At 37.5% G+C, this 20,341-nt stretch overlaps 1 protein-coding gene across 5 annotated transcripts in view; it reads right to left on the bottom strand.

Moving 5' to 3' along the window:
- The window catches only part of LOC126818595 (neprilysin-4), a 37,193-nt gene that overhangs the window by 1,499 nt on the left and 15,353 nt on the right, over positions 1–20,341 (bottom strand). For all 5 annotated transcript variants that reach the window (XM_050546079.2, XM_050546077.2, XM_050546081.1 and 2 more), the window contains exons 2-22: positions 18,089–18,198; positions 16,492–16,661; positions 16,096–16,128; positions 14,963–15,124; positions 14,590–14,673; positions 13,293–13,495; positions 11,682–11,861; positions 10,943–11,029; positions 9,776–9,915; positions 9,262–9,355; positions 7,897–8,025; positions 6,620–6,718; positions 5,931–6,008; positions 4,255–4,358; positions 4,067–4,125; positions 3,524–3,575; positions 3,054–3,121; positions 2,678–2,808; positions 2,113–2,178; positions 1,096–1,194; positions 347–423 (exon numbers count right to left, since the gene is read on the bottom strand). In XM_050546079.2, the coding sequence (XP_050402036.1) occupies positions 347–423; positions 1,096–1,194; positions 2,113–2,178; positions 2,678–2,808; positions 3,054–3,121; positions 3,524–3,575; positions 4,067–4,125; positions 4,255–4,358; positions 5,931–6,008; positions 6,620–6,718; positions 7,897–8,025; positions 9,262–9,355; positions 9,776–9,915; positions 10,943–11,029; positions 11,682–11,861; positions 13,293–13,495; positions 14,590–14,673; positions 14,963–15,124; positions 16,096–16,128; positions 16,492–16,661; positions 18,089–18,171 (2,198 nt within the window). In that variant the 5' untranslated portion in view covers positions 18,172–18,198. The remainder of the gene's footprint in view (positions 1–346; positions 424–1,095; positions 1,195–2,112; positions 2,179–2,677; positions 2,809–3,053; positions 3,122–3,523; positions 3,576–4,066; positions 4,126–4,254; positions 4,359–5,930; positions 6,009–6,619; positions 6,719–7,896; positions 8,026–9,261; positions 9,356–9,775; positions 9,916–10,942; positions 11,030–11,681; positions 11,862–13,292; positions 13,496–14,589; positions 14,674–14,962; positions 15,125–16,095; positions 16,129–16,491; positions 16,662–18,088; positions 18,199–20,341) is intronic.

Raw genomic sequence — 20,341 nt, 5'->3', positions numbered from 1 at the left:
TTCTTGCTTTAATTGATTACTCCACCATTATATTTGGGTGAACATGATTACCCCCCTTCCCCTTTCCCATAAGTAATACCCATTTAATGCTGGACAAGTGAAATTCGTGTAGACTTATTGAATACTTCAATAAGGTTCGTAATAATTTTATGCCACATAATGCTCTTGCTTTAATTGATTACTCCCCCATTATATTTGGGTGAACTTGATTACCCCCGCCGCTTTCCCACAAGTAATACCCAATTAATGCTGGATAGGTGAAATACGTGTAGACTTATTGAATAATATAATAAGCTAGTAATACTTTTATGCCACATAATGCTTTTGCTTTAATTTTGAAACTAACCTGAATCTGTTGGGACTGTGAACACCTGTTAAAATTCTATTTATAGCACTCTCCTTTCTCATGTTGCTACACCATATCTGGTATATAAAAATATTATATTATATTAAAGCTATAGTTGCATTTTTTTTTAAATCACATGTTTCAAATATGTCAAAATAAAGCCTTAAAACATATGGAATCTATACACAGTCCTACCTTGTTAAAGAATAAACCTATTAATCCTATAATCCATTATGCTTCATAATCGCCATTTATCTTTAGGCGAACGTGTGCATTTAATTAAAACGAAATGACCACACACAACCTGGCGTGTTGAATCAATTCAAAACTCAGCAAAATTTGCCTTTTCAGGGTTAAAATAATCTAAACGATCACGATATTATTAATATCGCGATATCTTTCTCAGTATTGACAACTATGCGCTTTCATCAGGATAGGACTCGGTAAAGATAACCAATAAATGAGTATTATGACAATACAATTTAAACCAAGATGCTGATCGTCATTTCAGAGATTTTAAATCCATTGCAAACCGCAGTCTTGTGGACGTTGATTCTCTAAAAAGAGCACCAATCCAACGATGGTTACACCAATGCGCTTTTTGAATGCGTATGATCCGAAAGTCTACAGATGTGGCTGATTTCAGAATACTGGAGCTTTAGACATCAGAGGTTAATTGCTGGGTTTGTATTGCTAGCTTCTCAAACACTTTAGGTAACCAGAGTTGTTTAATTTTTTTAGATTCCTACCTGAGCAAAATTGATAAAGAAAAGTTGATTTGGCGTAAAATCTAATCCCGGTAAAACCATTTCTTCTTTTCCTCTCTGTTTTACCCAATTACGATATGCCTAGAATATAAAATAAATCATGACATGTCAATAATACAAACTATAATTATGATATGCCTAGAATATAAACTATAATCACGATATGCCTAAATGGAAAAAATAGTCACGATATGCCTAGAATACACAATAGAATCGCGATATGCATAGAATACAAGATATAGTCACGATATGCCTAGAATACAAAATAGAATCGCGATATGCATAGAACTACAAAATACAATCACGATGTGAGTAGAAATACAGTATATAATCACGATGTGAGTGCAATATAATCACGATATATTTAACATATAATCATGATATATTTAGAATATAATCAAGATATATTCGCGATATATTTAAAATATAATCACGACATATTTAAAATATAATCACGATATATTTAAAATATAATCAAGATATTATTTAAAACATAATCACGATATGTTTAAAATATAATCACAATATTTTTTAAAACATAATCACGATATATTTAAAATATAATCACCATATATTTAACATATAATCACCATATATTTAAAATACAATCACCATATATTTAAAATATTATCAGGATATATTTAAAATATTATGGTGTGTCTAAAGAATGCAAAATTGTAATGATTTTAATGCAAGCACTGTCTTTACTAGATCATCCTGGAGTTTTGTTCCATAAAAGAGTAGACACACCTGTATTCGTGTACGACGCTATTAATAAACATGCCAACAAATTAAAAATCAACCTGGGAACAAATTGTTCGATCTTCGTAGAAAATGTAAAATAGCAAACTGAATCACGAAAAGTGTTAAGGAAAATCCCCAATAAATCAAAACTGATATCAAGAGTTTTACATAGAGTTTGCATGACCTGCCTCGTACACATGCAGCAGCTACTAGATATGATGTAAGGGCGTGTTTATAAGAAGATTACTAGAATACCTGAAAGCTTTGTTTTAATCCACCATTATCTGCTATATTCTCACCCTGGGTATTAATACCATTTATCTTAAAATATTTAAGATTGATAATGATATTATTTATCTTAAAATATATATAGTGGTATTTTTTATCTTAAAACATAAAATATGAATATTATCTATCTATCTATCTATAAAATATAAATTGATTGCTTTTATTATCTTAAAACATAAAATATTAATAATGCCATCTATCTTTAAAATATACATATAGATAGTTATGGTTATATAGCTTAGTGGTGGTTCCAAAGACTAACTCAATAGCCAGAAGGTCCCGGGATCGATTATGTTTATGGCCATGAGAGTTTCATTGGATTTCCGCCCCTCCCCCCTTCTGAGGACCGATGAAACGAAAAGCAAAGGTCGTTCACGTAAAGGAACCCTTGGTTGATGCAGAATAGTAGGACGTTAAACCCAATTTTATTTAATTTACATAACCGATGTCGTGAAAGCAACATGTTTTTAACTAAGAACGGGACAGACCTGAATATATATTTTATGGCAAATGTTTCTGCATAATTTCTCACCTGGATGCCGGCCTCTGGAACAGTAAAGCCGCCATATTGATCAATGACGCATTGGGCCTTGTTCTTAAACTTTGTTATGACGTCATCTGTCCACCATTGTCGTAAATTACCACTTTTGTCATACTGTCGACCTGGTTTGCAAATATATGTGTGAATTATAGATCTATATAACAAATGACTGGAAGATAGGGGCAAAATAATTATAGACATATATATATGCATAACAATATGCGGGAATGTAGCAGAAAATAATTATTTGTGGGCAAATATGTTTTTGCCCTTCCTTTACAAATAGAGGTACCGTGTACAAGTTGGCGATCCATTTCTTATAATTTCACAAAAGACTGCGTTAGTTACAGAGTAATAAATATGTTACCTTGATCATCAAAACCATGCGTTATTTCATGCCCTATAACAACACCAATACCCCCATAGTTGATAGATCTGTAAAAATACAACACTCAGATAATATTTAATTTGTCACGTTTTAATCCATGATAACATGTGAAAACTGTGTGATTTTATGATATATTTAGACTAAAAACATATTCAAAATGTCCTTACAACATCTAGCCATTGGACCAACACATACGAAGCGCTCCTTACATCAGTTGAGCAGACAGGTTAACAGTTAGTGATCCCCTTACATTTTTGTCCTGTGTGCGCCGCATGAGTGTCTTTCAGGGAATCTGGTATTTGTTTTAGTAAGATTGGGTATCTATATATACCAACTCTGTCATACTTTTATTGGAAATGACTGCCCTATAAATACCATTGTGCGACGGCATCTGTAACATTAAATTAAGAAAACGAAACCACAGTATCCAGTTCCTTAGAAGTACTTACTGGGGAAAGTTCTTGTGATAAAATGGCGGCTGTAGAATTCCTGCCGGAAACACTAAAATCATAAAAAAAAACTGAATCAGGTGACATAAATTGACTAAATTATTTCCCCTGAGTCCATGAATGTTGTCCGTCGATTTTTTAAAAGTGTGGAATTTCTTTCAATTGTTAAAGATACATTATGGGAGATTAGATACAGAGCTGGCAGTTCTCACCATAATAGTTAAAAACCAGAAAATGTAAAGGGAATTTTCTGAAAATTTCAGTCAAATTTATTCACTCTGAAGCGAGAATTTAACGATTGAATTTTAGGGGCCTAGCCTCGATCATCCTTACTAAGCAGCAGATTGAATTTCAATCCAGTAATTATCGCAGGCTAGCGATGACATCGAGAGTTGATTATGGGTTGGATAAGTTAATTAATGTCTAATTAATAATTTAGATAACATTTCAGGCCTAAAGAAATACCTGCAATAGGCAGATTTAGCTCTTGCATAATGTATGTTTAAATAAAACTATAACGATAGAGTTCCAATGCTTACTTACCTATCTCATTATTGTTTCCCGAGTAGTAAGCGTTAACTGTGGCAGGGGAGATGTGCCATCTAAAAAAAACAAAAAAAGAGAACATAATCCTTTCATCGGAATTACAGGAAAATAAAGCTGTGTTGAATGAATGTCATAAAAAAAAAACGTTTATCCAATGGGATAGTGGCAAGTAGGCATAGACTTACTTGGTTTTATCCACCGGAAGTCGTAGTTGCCTCTTATTGTAGGCTGCTGATTCTTGTATATTACCGACAATATTCCCGAAATATTCTTCTTCGTTATACGTATACTGTTGAAGATATATAAATCGATGTTAAACAATGTAATGTCAATCACAGCCACAATAGCTATAATATACCCACTCCCACAACAGCTATTTATCAACTCCTATCAGTATAATACAACAACCACAATAGCTATAATATGCCCTCCCACAACAGCTATTTATAATGATGTACCCCCTCCTATCAGGATAGTACAACAGCCACAATAGCTATAATACCTCCTCCCACAATAGCTATAATATATCCCCTCCCACAACAGCTATTTATAATGATGTTTCACCTCCTATCAGTATAATACAACAGGCACAATAGCTATAATATACTCCTCCCACAATAGCTACATGTATAATGATGTACCCTCTACTATCAATAAAATACAACAGCCACAATAGCTATAATACCCTCACCCCACCCCATCAATAAAATACAACAGCTATTCGTATAACATATCTCTTCCATTCAATAAAACAGAACCGCCACAAAAGCTGCATGTATAAGATACCCCCTCCTATCAATAAAATACAACAGCCACAACTGTAATATACCCCTTCCTATCGATAAAATAGAACAGTCACAACAACTGTAATATACCCCTTCCTATCAATAAAATAGAACAGCCACAACTGTAATATACCCCTTCTTGTCTATAAAATAAAACAGCCACAACTGTAATATACCGTTCATATCTATAAAATAGAACAGCCACAACAACTGTAATATACCCTTTCATATCAATAAAATACAACAGCAGTGATAACGACATGTATAATGTATCCCCGCCTATCAATAAAATACAACAGCCGCGATAGCTACATATATAATGTACTCCCTTCTATCAATAAACGTGGTACCGGACGTGTATTTTATATTTTCAATACTAGCCTTATTTCACCTTGTCCGGGGTGCACGAGTGGGTGGGCATTGCAAAGACATTGCGTATCTCGTCGTTCGAACGGTCCGAACTATCGTGTTCACGTCTATACCAATGGTGGCACGTTAAAGATCACGGGTTGGTGCAGATAATTTAGACGTTAAACCCCTTTTCATTTCATTTCTTACTTTTAACAGAACACTAGACGAAACCCCAGATGTTGGATTCACCAGCATCTGTATATTTGGTTAATTCTTGATTACACATTTTTTAAGGTTTTTTGATATTACTTACATTCTTAAGGGGCATGTATCACACTGATCAGAAGTGAATATTCGTTAGGCCGCTACAATCACTGATAAGGATGACATCAATGAGTCTCAAATATTAACTTTTTTCCACCGACAAATTAAATTCTAAAACATTTTTTTGATGTATTAGAAAAATAAATAAAGACGTTTGACGTATTTGTAGGTACAAATTATTTCCTATTTAGTGTAAATGGGTATTAAAATGACTAAAAGGCAGCATGCTGCCCGAAGCAGTAACGTCTTATGTAAACAATGCGCGCGCCATTCAGCCAATGATTGACGCCGCGTGCTGTGACGGCACGTGTTAAAGGCAGTCGTCTTTTACAGAGATATTAGAGAAGACTCGTAATTCTCTGTGAAACAGATTGGGCATGCATCAGTTAGCATTTACTTACATTCTCATATAAACTATTCAAATATGTATCATTTAGAATGCGCTCCTCGTAACCTATTTTATTTCCAATAACATCAGACTGAAATATAAGACAAATAGCACAAGATAATAATAATGGAAGGTTTTTCGTGTCAAACAATAGGAGTTTGGAGTTTGCAAGTTTCAGCCCTATGCATCGTGGCTTCGGAACTTGATTAGTTCGGTGCAAAAATTCTAAATAAATAATTAATTCGGTACTAAATTCTAAATTAATAATTAGTCCGGTGCTAAAAACATAATTCGGTACTAAAATGGTGAAGAAATAACTGGTTCGGTACAAACATGCTAATTAAATTCGGTAAAAAAAATGCTAAAAAAATAACTAGTTTGGTACTAAAATTAATGAAATATGATTAAAACACAGATCCTATTTCGTTTCGTTTTTTATAGTTCAAAATTTCGTTTTACTTGTCTTTACTACATGTGAGGGATTAGCCAATGAAACGGTCTATTACGGTGCGCTTTTGACGTGATGTCCCAAAAAAGCTGATCAGATCTTCATGTAGTGTAGGTCATGGAAAGTATAAAAAAATACGAAACGAAATATAAATCTGAATTTTAATCAGATTGCAAAATGATGAATAAATAATCAGTTTGGAACTAAATGAGAAATGCCACAAATTAGTTCATTATAGTTTATAGGTAAATTACCTTTTCCTTGGCGCTTGTTCTAGTAGTCTCATCCATCCAGTCGTTAGTTTGCAGTAAATTATTAAATGATTTTTGTAGATTACTGATCATCATCAACATCTGAAACACATGAATACATTGTCAACATCTGAAACACCACGCCGGAAAATCACGACGAGCTTTCTCAAAAGGTGGGTCCGGATGAAAAAAAACCCAAGGCACCGTGTACACACTTGCGTGCACGTAAAAGGTCCCTTGGCATTTGGAATTCGATATAATCATAAGAGTAGGCCGTCTGTCCAGGCAGACTTTCCCTGGCAAACTTATAGAACAGTAGGGCGTTAAACCCCATTTCATTTCAATTCCAGTATCATATTTTGAATTCTATAAGATTGGTATACTGTAACATTATCTTAGTGATAACATAGATCAGTTTAGTAAATAATATGATTTATTTACATCAGGTATATACATGTAAAACAGTTACAGTTACATACATACAACAACAATACGGGAACTTAAACTATACAGGAACTAGACTACGACATGGACACATCGGGATGGTGCATAACTACATTAAATCTACCATTCCACCCCTCTGCCAAGGCAGCGGCTGACCTCGGTGAGTCCATACGCCGGTCTTTCGTCTGCGTCTCTCCTCTGCTCTCCCCCGTATCGTATCTGCGTCTCGATATATAGCCCTAATTGCACTGCGTATTTCCTTTGAAGTCATTATCAGATCATGGTATGATTACTGACCAGTGCTTATTCCTTTGAAGTCATGTGGAGCTTGTACACAGATCATACGTAATTAGATCATAGCCTGTCCGTGCCTTAACAGAAGTTTATACAGTGTTGAAAAGTCAATATCATATACATGTATTATCAAAAACGAGCTGAGGTCATAAAGTTCTAAGCACCTAATGATCGTTTAATTTGATGAAAGTTATAGAGTACTTTGTTACAATCAGTCGCCAGTTTAAAGCCGCTGATCATCACTATATATATGCTAAGAAAATATGAATTGGCAATTTACCATAATTAGGCAACCACTACCGACGATATAAACGGAGATATGGTCAAAGCAACCCCAATTGGTTGGGCTCCAAAGAACATCACCTAGTTGTTCGGATGGACCAAAAACCGAGGTCTTGTGTGCACGTTGGTGTATACGTAGACGAAACCTTGGCAATTGGAATTCCGGGGTCAATTTTCCCCACAGCACACTGCTTCATTAACCCGGGTAGAGCAGAAACCCAAACCAAGTATACTGAAATAATATAAAAAAAACTATTTACGTCTGCTTTAGCTTCTTCATCAAAAGCCTCTTTGATAAAACCTCGTCCAACAGCTTTACCTAACGATCTACCAGTATAGGATACACATGTCTTCCATCTGGCTGGAACAGATGATGTACCGGATAATACCTGGATAAAAACAGTGGAATAATCTAAGACACACAAACAATAATGCTTGCTGGAACAAAAATACTTAATACATTCAATTCTACTGAGTGAAGGAGACGAAACAAGGGCTTAGAATTTAACGTCCACTTGTTACAAACTAGGTCATTTCGGGACTAATACATGGTACAATTTTACTTCAATAATTCGCTTGCGCGTGGGGGTCTTTGGAAGTGAGAGGACCCTACTACTTGTCACGGAATCGGAACCACGCTACTTGACTCAATGACAGACCATTTGCCCCCCCCCCCGACACACACACATACACACACACACACACGCACACACATTCACACACAGACTAAAGATATGAAAGCACAACAAATATGAATTTTCAATAGCAGTTAAAAATTAAACTAAGTGGATCATGACGAACGATTTTCAGTGAACCAGGTACAACTGGATTATAGCGTATAGGTCAGGGGCCAAGTGAAGTGATGCATCGACGCGTTTTGCGTCATGTCATGCCACCTCTCTCAAATGGAAGAGAATCATTTGTGCCAATGCAGTTTTCCACGCTAATAGTGCGCAATTGTCATATCAAAACATTACCCCAGTTGTAAAAGCACTTTGTCAACTTACGGTCACTATATGAAGTATGGTAATGACTGTGACTTTCATGTTTTGAACTTTTATCTTCAGTACTTTATTGCGCCACGGTGGCGTTGTGAGTATAACACTGGTTCGCTAACCTGGAGGTTTCGTGCTCCAGAACTTTAGTGGTGTAAGACAGAGGCAATGGCAAGGGTTAACGTATAGTCGTTTGGATGGGACAAAAAATCGAGGTCCCGTGTACACATTGGCGTGCATGTAAACGAACCCTTGGCAGTTGGAATTCGTTATAAGAGTAGGCCGCAGCTGCGTTGTCCGGGCAAAATTTCCCTCATAGCACACTGCATGGCGTTTGCCCGTCTTCATTAGCCCAGTTTAGGAGCAGAACAGTAGGACGTTAAACCCGATTTCATTTCATTACTTCATCTTACTCAACCAGTGTCTTTGACATATACTGCTACAAATCGACTCTAGTATATTGTAAACAGCGGCATACATAGCTAGCGGTAATCAATGGCTCTGATATTCTATAAATGGCTCTAAACTTTCATACACAGCGATACAAATATTGTTTTTTTTATGTCCAAATCGGATTTCGTTCCACATGCAAAGATCTTTGGTAACCACACCCCTGATTGAGTGACTTACTTTTCCGTACTGTAATAATAAATCTCTGAACTGTTTGGTCAGGGAAGTTATTCTGTTTTTAACTATTCTCCATATTGCATAATTTGTCACGGTTCTAAAATTTAAAACAAAATAATGAATTAGCCACAAGTACAGCACTTAAGATAATTCCAAAATAGACATTGCATAAAGACTGGTCCGGTGAAATGACCTAATGTTGGCTGAGAAAGAACATTGGATCATCAATGGTGTAGGACGATTGGGCCTAGCCAGGACAAGCATCTAGTCGTTCGGATGAGACGAAATCCCATGACCCGTGTATGCCATTGGCAGCATATTTAAAGATCCCCTGACAGAAGAGCCACGATCAAGGCAAACTGCCCTCATAGCACATTGCACGGCTGTCCGGTTGGTACCGAAATGTAGAACGTCAAACAATATCACATCGATCAGTATGGCTGCCAACTTGGGTCCTTTATTACCTCCCCTGTGCTCAAACAAATTATTGAAATACAAAACAAAGTAAGATAAATACCTGGGCGATGTTTCTCCCAGTACAGCAAATAGTTTATCAAAATATGGTGGCGAGTAGTTGATGACTGGTTCATCTTGTGTTATATTGATATTGATGGTAGGTTGAGACATGATTCCTTGTATGTAGGTTAACCAATCGAACTAAAACAAAACAAGAAATGGCATCACATTTAATATATATAACAATAAGGCGCTGGCTCACTAACCAGGAGGTCTCGAATTCGATCCCGGTGTTGGCTAAGAATATTCATGAGTATTATTTAGAGTGGTTTCCCCTTGTCTATGCTGCAGGACAGAGGGACAGCACCTGGTCGTTCGAATGGTACGTAAAACCGCAGTCGCATGTTCACGTTGGGGTGCACGTAAAAGAAGCCTTTACAGTTGGAATTCGATTAAAGTAGGCGAAAGCGCCTCTGTCCGGGAAAAATTTACCCCATAACACACCGCATTAGCTCGTTTGGTCTAGAAGGCAGAAAGTTGGATTCCATTTTAGTTTCCAATTAATTTGTGGACACATTTTAAGGATGTTTAATATTTAATCAAAATATCATTAATATTCTGCATAATTGATATCTACTCAAAATATCATTAATATTCTGCATAATTAATATCTACTCAAAATATCTGGATATAAAGTAGGTTCGAATGCGGCTCAATTATTCACTTATATGTTTTGATTCTATCCCGATTCAGAAGCAGTCATTTGTCGAGTGGATTTAAAGTACAGTAAATACTAATGTATACATATTACTGGCATCGATGCCGTCTGTTAGTGACGTACATGGGCTTTAAAGCTTTTGATTGTAATCAGGTTCAAAAGAAGTCAGTAGTCTAGGTGATGTAATTACTTGAAAGTGAAATTACAGTGAACACCGTCGTTGTTTTGTTCTTAGTGTTTAACGTCCGCTTCCACGCGCAGGGGTCTTTCCTGTGGGAGGAAACCAGGTGAGAAGGCGCCCCTCACCAAGCAACATACGTAGGTATCGAAACCACAGCCGCAAGCCAGAGGTGACCGGCCAGCTAGAGGTCGAAGCGCGGCACTCTAGACCACTAGGCTATCCCAACACCCCTGAACACCGTCTAAAGCCCAGGCTATAAGTATTGTGATTACTTCCATATAACACACATTAACTCCCACCCCACCCAAACTGACGTGTCATTTACTTACATGTGTGTAGTTGCTCATAAAATCCTCTATAGTCATTTTGTTATAAAGTTTCTCAGAATCTCTTCTTTGTTCTGATGGTACGCTTATCTACAAAATAATGAAAGATAACCAATAATATGAGCAATGATGTTTAAAATCGTTAAAATCATGAAATATGAAATATTGCATAAAAGCAGTTTATCCGAAATAACACCGTTTTTGGCTCACCTCGCTGAACGGAAAATTGTCTCAAAGCTACTGATTTTATTAAATTCGCGAGTACCCCCCGCCCCACGTCTTAACGTCAAACTTGATATTGTTTCCACCTTGAACCCCCACAGCTCAAATTCCTGGACACGACATTGACTATGTATGCCTCCAATACATCTGATCGCTATATGTTGACACACTTTCACGGACGCATAATACATATCTGGAATCGAAAGTCTTAGAATGCTGAAAATCAAAATGGTTTTACTCTCCGTTACCAAAGCTTCACATCAAATTTGAAACTAAACAGAGATTGAATGTTAATCAGTTCATATACATCCATATTACATTACTATGTGCGTTGTAACCCATTTGTGTCCATTTCTAGTTGCCAAAGAATAGAGATTTAGTTCCTTTAAAGATTAGATTTACAAGGATGGGACGAGTAGCACAGGTCCTTTTCACAATTAAATAAGGATATTAAAACCTACAGATTAGATTTACTGGAACAGATCGAGAAGTACGTTTGAATTAAGATATTGTAACCTACATTTGCAAGTTTCCATTCAAAATCCACCATATCCATCATATCTTGCTTAGCTGTCGTCTCGTTAGCACCTAGCAGCACGGCTACTTTTGATGCCAAATCTTCATACGCCTTGACCATTGTATCATTTCGTCCTTTAAGATAGTACTTCTGACCCGGCATTCCAAATCCTGGTTGATCTAACTGTACAGAGAACATCATTGGATAATTGAAATTATTTATTTCAGTATCTCAATCATGAGGTGGGGAGGGGGCTAACGCGTGCCCGTTAGATCATAAGGTCTGTCATTGAGTCAAGTGGGTCCGACTAGGGTCACCAGTCCAACCTCGTGGATTTTTCCTCCCATAGCTAAAGGCCCCTAGGTGGAATAAAGTTGAACCATATGTTAGTAACGAAATGACCTGGTTTGTGTCGAGTGAAAGTTAAACCCAATTTCTCTCTTCGGGTTCGAATCCTAGTTAGGAGGAGAAGCATGGCGGTATATTAGATTCAAAATTCTAACGTGCTATCGTGTAATTTCTATTCATGTAATTTCTAAATTAAGACATTTTTCGTCCTAATAAATGAAATCGGATGAAATAGAATTAAAATTGACACTGAACAAATAAATAAATTGAATCATAAATTGTCTTAATTTAGAAATTCCATGAATAGAAGTTAGAAATTAGACGATAGCACGTTAGAATTTTGAATCTAAAGTTAAACACCACAAACGACAACAACAACTTGTCAGGGTAGACGACTAATGTAGATCATTATTCAGAAAATTGCTAAATCTTGTTAAATTTCAACAAATAATTATGTTTGCTGTGCGATTTACTAAACTACGTTTCTATGTAGCAAGGATTAACAACGCCGATGGGCCACAGCCAGGGCTATCGATGACAGCCATACAAGGGACTTTTGCCAGGACAGTGGTATATCTTACCCCATTGAACGACTTGACGATGTTCTTTACCGACACCCTGCCCTGCACCCCTGACAAGGGTAACCCACGCCGCAAAATTACTCACGAAGCTACCAGTGCCGGACAGGGCCCACCTGTCCACCTGTCCGTGGGCCTAAGCTCATTAAAAAAAGTGGGCCTAAGCCTATAAAGAAAAAAAAGGAAAGAAAAGAGAAAGAAAGGAGAGGGGGGGGGAAGAAAAGAAAGAAGGAAGGAGAGGACAGGACACAGGACAGGAGAAAGAAAAAATAGGAAAAAAATGACTGACAAACAACACAAAAAAGAAGTGTACTGCAAGAAAGAACTTTATGAGTTTTTCCTCATTATTCCGAGAACCGTGTAATTCATTTTTTTATTTATGACACTGAAGAAAATTCTCAAATTCATCTAATGATAGTGCTCTTAGTTCGTTCTGTTATCTAATTGTATCAGGAAATCAAAAATTTGCCTTCTTCTGCTTTGGTCTGAAATGCTTGGAAACTGGGAGACACCCCCCCCCCTCCCCGAAGGACGTTGGCGCGCCTTTGGCGCACTCGTGACGCCGCGGACTTGTGTGGGCCTTGGTCAATAACCTGACAGGTGGGCCTTCGGCCTACCAGTCCGGCACTGGAAGCTACCGTGCCTCACTCTAGGCCTTTAACAGAGTGGCTTCTGTTGAAATACTTACATATAAAATATTTACATCTGACTGCTTTTGATCTGCATAAACCCCCATGTCAATGATGGGGAAGTTATTGTATTTGGCTAAACCAACCAGAAGATTTTCCAGACTGTAGCCATTATCTGACCAATTGGGGGAGATAACTGGCCAGGCACCAACACGCGGTAAGAAATCCAATAATGGTTGTATACCATATTCTTCTAACCTTGCTGAAAATTATAAATAATTATATAATCAAAATATTCATCCAAGATCTCCTGCTCAACTGCAAACATATTATCTAGATTATAAACTTTTTGGGGTGTTTAATGATAATAATAATAATGTCATTTGGAGAGCGTTATTCGACACAGAGAGTATGTCATTGTTCAAAGCGTTTGTGATTCAGTTCTGTTCAACACCAAGGCACAACTAAACACTAAATAAATATGTCTTCAATAAGGTTTTAAATGTAGATAAGGGTGGGCATTTTTTGAGGTGGATAGGAAGATTGTTCCAGTATACTGCAGCTGTTTAATTAAATGATCGCGCACCAAAAGATTTTCAGTTGTAGTTGGAAATTTGTCATTTGATCAATGGGTTCTAGAGGCAGAATGGTGATGGATAAACTGTTGTAGGTATGAAGGTGCTGTCCCATTCAATGCTTTGTATGTCAGACACAGCAATTTGAATTTAATCCGCTCATATATCCAAAGCCAGTGTAATGAAGTCAATACTTGAGCAATGTGTTCACGCGGTTTAGTTTTACAGACGATTCTAGCGGCGTGGTTTTGAATTCTTTGTAAACGTTGTAATTGTTAATTTGTTATTCCAGTTAGAACACTGTTACCGTAATCAAGTCGGGAAATGGGCAAACAACGAACACATGTTGACACAGCAATAAACAGCATCTACGGTGATCAGATGTTGCATTGCACCAATATTCCTGAGATGGAAACTACAGGTTTTACAGCAGATCATCAATGTAGTCCAAATGATACAGTTTCCAGGCGATGCCCAATGTTAAAAAATTCATCATATCTTTGTAAATACTGTATGGTATTGCTCCAATTTTGGATTATTCCATTTAGAGATACATAATATTGTAGTATGCCCGGAATTCAAAGTCCCTCAAACGACCATCAGAGCTCCACTGACGCCAAATTTGTGGCATGACGTACATTGAACGGGCGGGATAGTCTACTGTCTTGTACCAAGATCCCCCACGGTGGGCGCATTAGATACTAGCACATATGTATAACCTTATAAAGATTATTAAAATAAAACTCAACTATGCCATTGATTAAGACATCAACATACTTACTTTCATTTAAACATGATGCATACAAGATTTTTGCCTTTTGAAGAGATTCCAGATCGGATGGGTCTATTGTTATTTCCAATAAATCTAGAGAAATAAATTACATAATGATTAAACAGAGTTTCATTGATCTTTGGAATGCAAACGTCTAAACAATATCGTATTTCAGAGCGGATTTTGAATAAATTTATTCTTTTTGTTATCGGGTTCAGTAGAAGCTTAACACACGTTGCTGTATCTTTATTCCACGACAGGGTTTGATTCAGCCACTATGGGCCTGTAGTTAGCATAATATGTCATAAAGAAGACCAAAATTCGAAGTGAAATTGGGTGTTTTAGAAAGAATTGCCATACCAAAGTCAAACAACACACTTACTTTTAAGAATAATCTGTACGTCCTCGCTTACGAGAGTAAAACTGCCATAACTAGATTTGTCTTCCGGTATTACATGTTTCCTCTTCCAGTTACCACAGGCATAACTGTAGAAATCGTCACACGGCTTGATGGTAGAGTCTATAGCATCAACTATCCGGGTAGCTATTAATATGAAATATTTATTAAATCATAATGTAATAATCAGGAATGTGTGACCAGGCATATTTAGCAGTCGCACTTGTAAACTGAAATCCATAACGGAGACGGCTCATCGTAGCAGCCTGCGTTAATGGTACTGAGTCCAGATTAGGTTCCATTAGACACTGTGTCTCGCAATTAAGGAACAACTGCATCTTTAACCACGGAGGTGAGGATATGAATTTCTTAACCCATTCCTATCCAACGCTGGACTTACCTCTCAAATATTACTGGCTCTTCTGGAAAGTTTCTTAAGAAACTAAAGAACGATCGGTTAGCGACCTGGATGTTCAACCATCACTCTATCCGGGTGTCAATTTATTCACGTCTTTCAATAAGATGCTTAAAGTGAAAATAGGGCTTTTTCTTGATATGCAGGTGGAAATGAAACTATTCATGTCCGAATTATTTCTTGTCATTAATCAAATTCTTAAAAAAGGTTACGCAAAACTTAAAGAACTCGCTATCTTGTTTATACCAACTTAATTGAACTAATTTTGGACTGATATTCATTCCATTTGGAGCTTCAACTTCCACAATATTGTAGTCTACAAGGGAATCAGAATCAGAATGAATGAATGAAATGGGGTTTAACGTCCTATTGTTCTGCTCCGACTGGGCTAATGAAGACTGACATACACGATACAGTGTGCTATGACGGAAACTTTGCCCAGGTCTACCCTTATATCGAATTCCAACTGCCAAGGACATTTTACGTGCACGCCAATGTGTACACGGGACCTGGGTTGTTCGTCCCACCCGAACGACTAGACAGCTGTCCTTGCCAGGCTCTTCGTCATGCACCTCTGACGGAGGGAAACCAAGTCGGAAAATCACGAGCCGGAATCAGTCAAATGCTTTCAGTACATGTATTTAAAAGTGGTCCCTATAATATCACTTTAATTTATAGGTAGAATTAAGAAGGATATACTTACCTACACGTATACAGTCCGGCGTCAAACACACACCTAAGAATACACAAATATAAATGGTTCGCTGTTTTCATACTACAGATAGATGCTGACCATTCTTTTGCTCTTATATTTGGCGGCCCAGCATAAAACGGGTACACTATTTAAAGTGGAAGAATTTAAAAGTATTGCACCTATATCATTAATATTTCACATATGGTACAGTATGGATGTTTGACAACTTGCAGATCCATGGATCAAATAGTATAACACAGACTGGTTTTGCAGTAAGCGCTCAGTTTCTACCCAGAAATCGAATTTCGTATGTTCTCCTAAGTTTATTTCTGCCCATTGTGCCCGAATTGTAAACTTACTCTGTTTTTCCGCCAAACGCAACAATAGAAGATAAAATATGCTTACCATCTGCTGATGACGATGCTGAGGACGGGGTTGTTGATGTTGATTGAGGTTTTGTATTAATTACAAACGCTATAACAAGACCAATGATGGCGGCACAAGCTAGAAATATGATACACATCAACCATTTCTCTAGAGTCGATCGTCTACTGCACCAACCACCTTCTTCAAATCTACAATTAGAAATATCTACAAATATCTATTCTGTTGCTGTCCTTCTAGTCGACGTTTTGAGAGCGCTGGCGCCAAGGGGGGAAGGGGCGGTGGTATCAGAACGATAAGTTCCTGTCTTCTTTTTTTTCTTTGAGGGGGGGGGGGGGTGTACAACGACGACATCACAGTGTTTCCTCTTTATAAATTAAAAAAATAATTACAATGTCAGACCTGTTGACATAATTATGTTGACCAGCTGGCTTTGGGTTTGTCGGCTACTTCTACGCTCATTAATATTACATGTCTTTGTATGTTACTGGCAATCTAATTAAAGAATCCTGGACAATGGGTACCGAGTTCGTTGTTTTTCATTCGGTTCATGTATGTATAAAGACCAACTGAGAAATGCGAAACTGGCCATCTAGAGTGGTTCAGTTTATGATTCGGTTGTCGTGGTCCTTGTTGCAAATGGCTAATGGCGTTACGAAAAGGTGCTTTCAACTTCATTCAGGGTTGGAGGGGGGTTGGATGGCTGAATGGTTAGCCTGCGCGCGCTGTATCATAAAGTCTGTCATTGAGTCGACTGGCGTGGTTTCGAATCCCCGGTTGTACGTGACAAGGAGTAGAGGGTTTTCTCCGGGTCCTCCGGTTTCCTCCCACTGCTAAAGACCCCTACGCGCAAGCGAATTATGTAAATAAAATTAAACCATGTTAGTCCCGAAATGACCTAGTTTGTGTCGAGTGGACATTAAACCCCATTTCTCTCTCTCTCTCTCTCTCTCTCTCTCATTCAGGGTTGGGCTTGCTTAGTCACACTTGTAGTGGAATGAAACCCTGGATCGGCTTTAAACCAACTGAATAAATTACTCGCAAGGGTCGTAATCCAGTACAGTATAGTCAAATAAAATAGCCGTCAGAAGATTCTAATAATGTAGGCACTGGACCGAGTATTGTAATAATAAATAATAGTTATATCTGGTTATTTTTTAAGAAATCATTTCACTAAAGGAGTGGTTTTAAACTAACTGAACATAATTGCCCGCAAGGGAGGCAAACCACTCTTGTCTTGTCAGGTTAAAATAACTTTCGTGTGTTTTTAGTTATTTAAATAGGAAAGTAAGTTTTTGATAATAAAACATAGTGATTTCTGGTATTCTTTAATAAATCATTTCACTAAAACAGGTCCTGGCTATTAACCTGGGGTTCGTTAAAAACGAAGCCTTGCAGCTCCTAAAGCTGGCCTTGGTGAGACCTGGTGGATGTTCGAGTCAAAAGTTATTGAGTTACATGTGATGGCGGTAATCGCAACCCTAACCCTAACCCTGGTCCTAGCCCCAATGTTTACCCTAACCTACAATCTCGCCAACAAGCAAGTGTCCTATTTACATCTCAGCGACCTTGACAAAAATTAAGCTAACCTTAACAAATAGATTTAGCCATTACATACCTTATCGTCTCTGGTGAGGCTACCAAAATATTTTTACTTCCTGTAACACTTCCGCCATTTTCTGGCGAATATTTAGAAGCCATTTTACTTTAAATATCCTTTTCTTGTTTCTTAAATAAAAAAATATTTATAGTAAATTCAGAGTCATAAGTTAATCGGAATATTCGCTTCTTATATCTGTGCACATTGGCATGTAAGTATTCTATTGTAGGCCTGTTGCTGAGATCGGGCCAGTCCGGAAGGAATAAGGTTGGTTCGTGAGGAGATCAGGCCGATACGGGAGAGGAGAAGGGGTGTTATATCCTTACCGAAAATTTATGTAGGTTAGAAGACAGGAATGGAACTTTTTGATGGTCATTTCGGAATTATGGCTATTGTTATTTTTGTAATGGGAGAAGTTGCTTATACGAGGGGGAGAGGGGGTGGGGCATATCCATACCGACTATTTAGGTAGAGTAAGAAGAAAGGAATAGAACGTTTTAATGGTCATTTCGGTACTATGGCTATGGTTACTTGTGTAATGGGAGCGGTAAATGAGGCGATATCTAACTAAGTGGTCTTCAAGAACACAAACCCAAGTTGTAGCTTTTACCTATTCTTTCGAAACATGAAAACAGGCATTGCTGGACTGAATGGGTAACGAACGCCTTAAACATACATTATGCAAGAACTAAATCTGCCTATTGCAGGTCTATTTTTAGGCCTGAAATGTTATCTAAATTATTAATTAGACATGGATTAACTTATACAGACCATAATCAACTCTCGATGTAAACGCTAGCCTGCGATATTTATTGGATTAGGATCCGATTTGCTGCTAAACTTTCATTCATGATTTAATCATGACGTGGATAATCGAGACTGTGTTTTTTTATCGTACCGACTAGGCCTAAAATGCAATCGCTAAAATCTCGGTTCAGAGTGGATCAATTTGACTGAAATTTTCAACAAATCCCCTTTACATTATTTAGTTTTTAACCATTATAGTGAGAACTGCCGGCTCTTTATCTAATCTCCCATAATGTATCTTTAATAACCAATCACTTTCCGCGTAAGAGAGCAGTAAGTTTGAGTGACAAACAAAAGGAAAATATATCACGGTTTTTAAATATGAAGTTGGAAAATGAAATGAAATGCAGTAGGGTTTAACATCCTGTTTTTCTTCACCGACTGGGCTAGTGAGAGATATTTTGCCCAGGCAGCGATGCTACGTCGTACTCTTATACGGAATTCCAACTGTCAAGTTTTCTTTTACATGCACGTCAATATGTACACGGGACCTCAGTTTGTCGTCCCATCTGAACGACTAGACAGCTGTCCTTGTCTTACCCTCCGATCTGTACCACTGACTAGGGAAAACCACTCCTAAAAACCCCGAGGAACTTCTTCAGTCAACACAGGGAGTGAACCCGAGACCTCCAAGCTAGCGAGCCAGCGTCTTATTTACTGAGCCACCGTGACTCCCCGTAATAAAAACAAAGTAGTAAAAGATCACCCGAAACTACCGTGAATAGGCCGGCAGAATGCAGGCATCGTGCACAAATAGATTAAAAAAGTGAAATAAAATCAAATGGGGTTTGACGTCCGACTTTTCTACACAAACCTGACGAATGTGACAGATGGTCTTGCAAGGAAAAGCGGTCACTTGTTCGGGTGGAACGCAAACCGAATGCTAGTATCCCACTATCACGATTCGCGCTACGATTGAAATCGTGGTTTTAATCCTCCCAGTTCTCATCATATATTGTTGTCAGTCGTAGCAATCATGTTGGTCGTATGGGGATTGGAGACGTACCCTAACGTATCTGCACGTACCAGATCGTGGACTCAATAGGCACAATCCTATCGTAACGCGTCGCACGACGGTGGGAACCTAGCATTAGGTCCCGTGTACACGATTGCCTTTTTGGAATAAAAGTAGGCCGTAACATCCCTAGCCGGGCATAATTTTCCTCATAGCTCACAGTATGGTGTATTCTTGTCTTTGCCCGGATGGAGCAGAACAGTAGGACGTTAAACCCTGTTTCATATCATTTCATTCATGTAACATCAGTACGCAATTATTAAACAAACAAGTCTTTTTAATTAGTTTTAAAAATTGGAATCAAAGAACATTTGAATTGTTTTTTGTTTTTTGTTAAATTGTTCATAAAATTACTAACAAAATTATTATTAAAATATACGTTTCATACGAGTGAAATTATATTTTAAAGTTAAATTTACGACTCGTACCAACAAAATTATTTAAATTAG

Source organism: Patella vulgata, chromosome 4, assembly GCF_932274485.2.
Source record: "Patella vulgata chromosome 4, xgPatVulg1.2, whole genome shotgun sequence".
NCBI lineage: Eukaryota > Metazoa > Mollusca > Gastropoda > Patellidae > Patella > Patella vulgata.
This window is presented reverse-complemented; position numbering and strand designations above follow the sequence as displayed.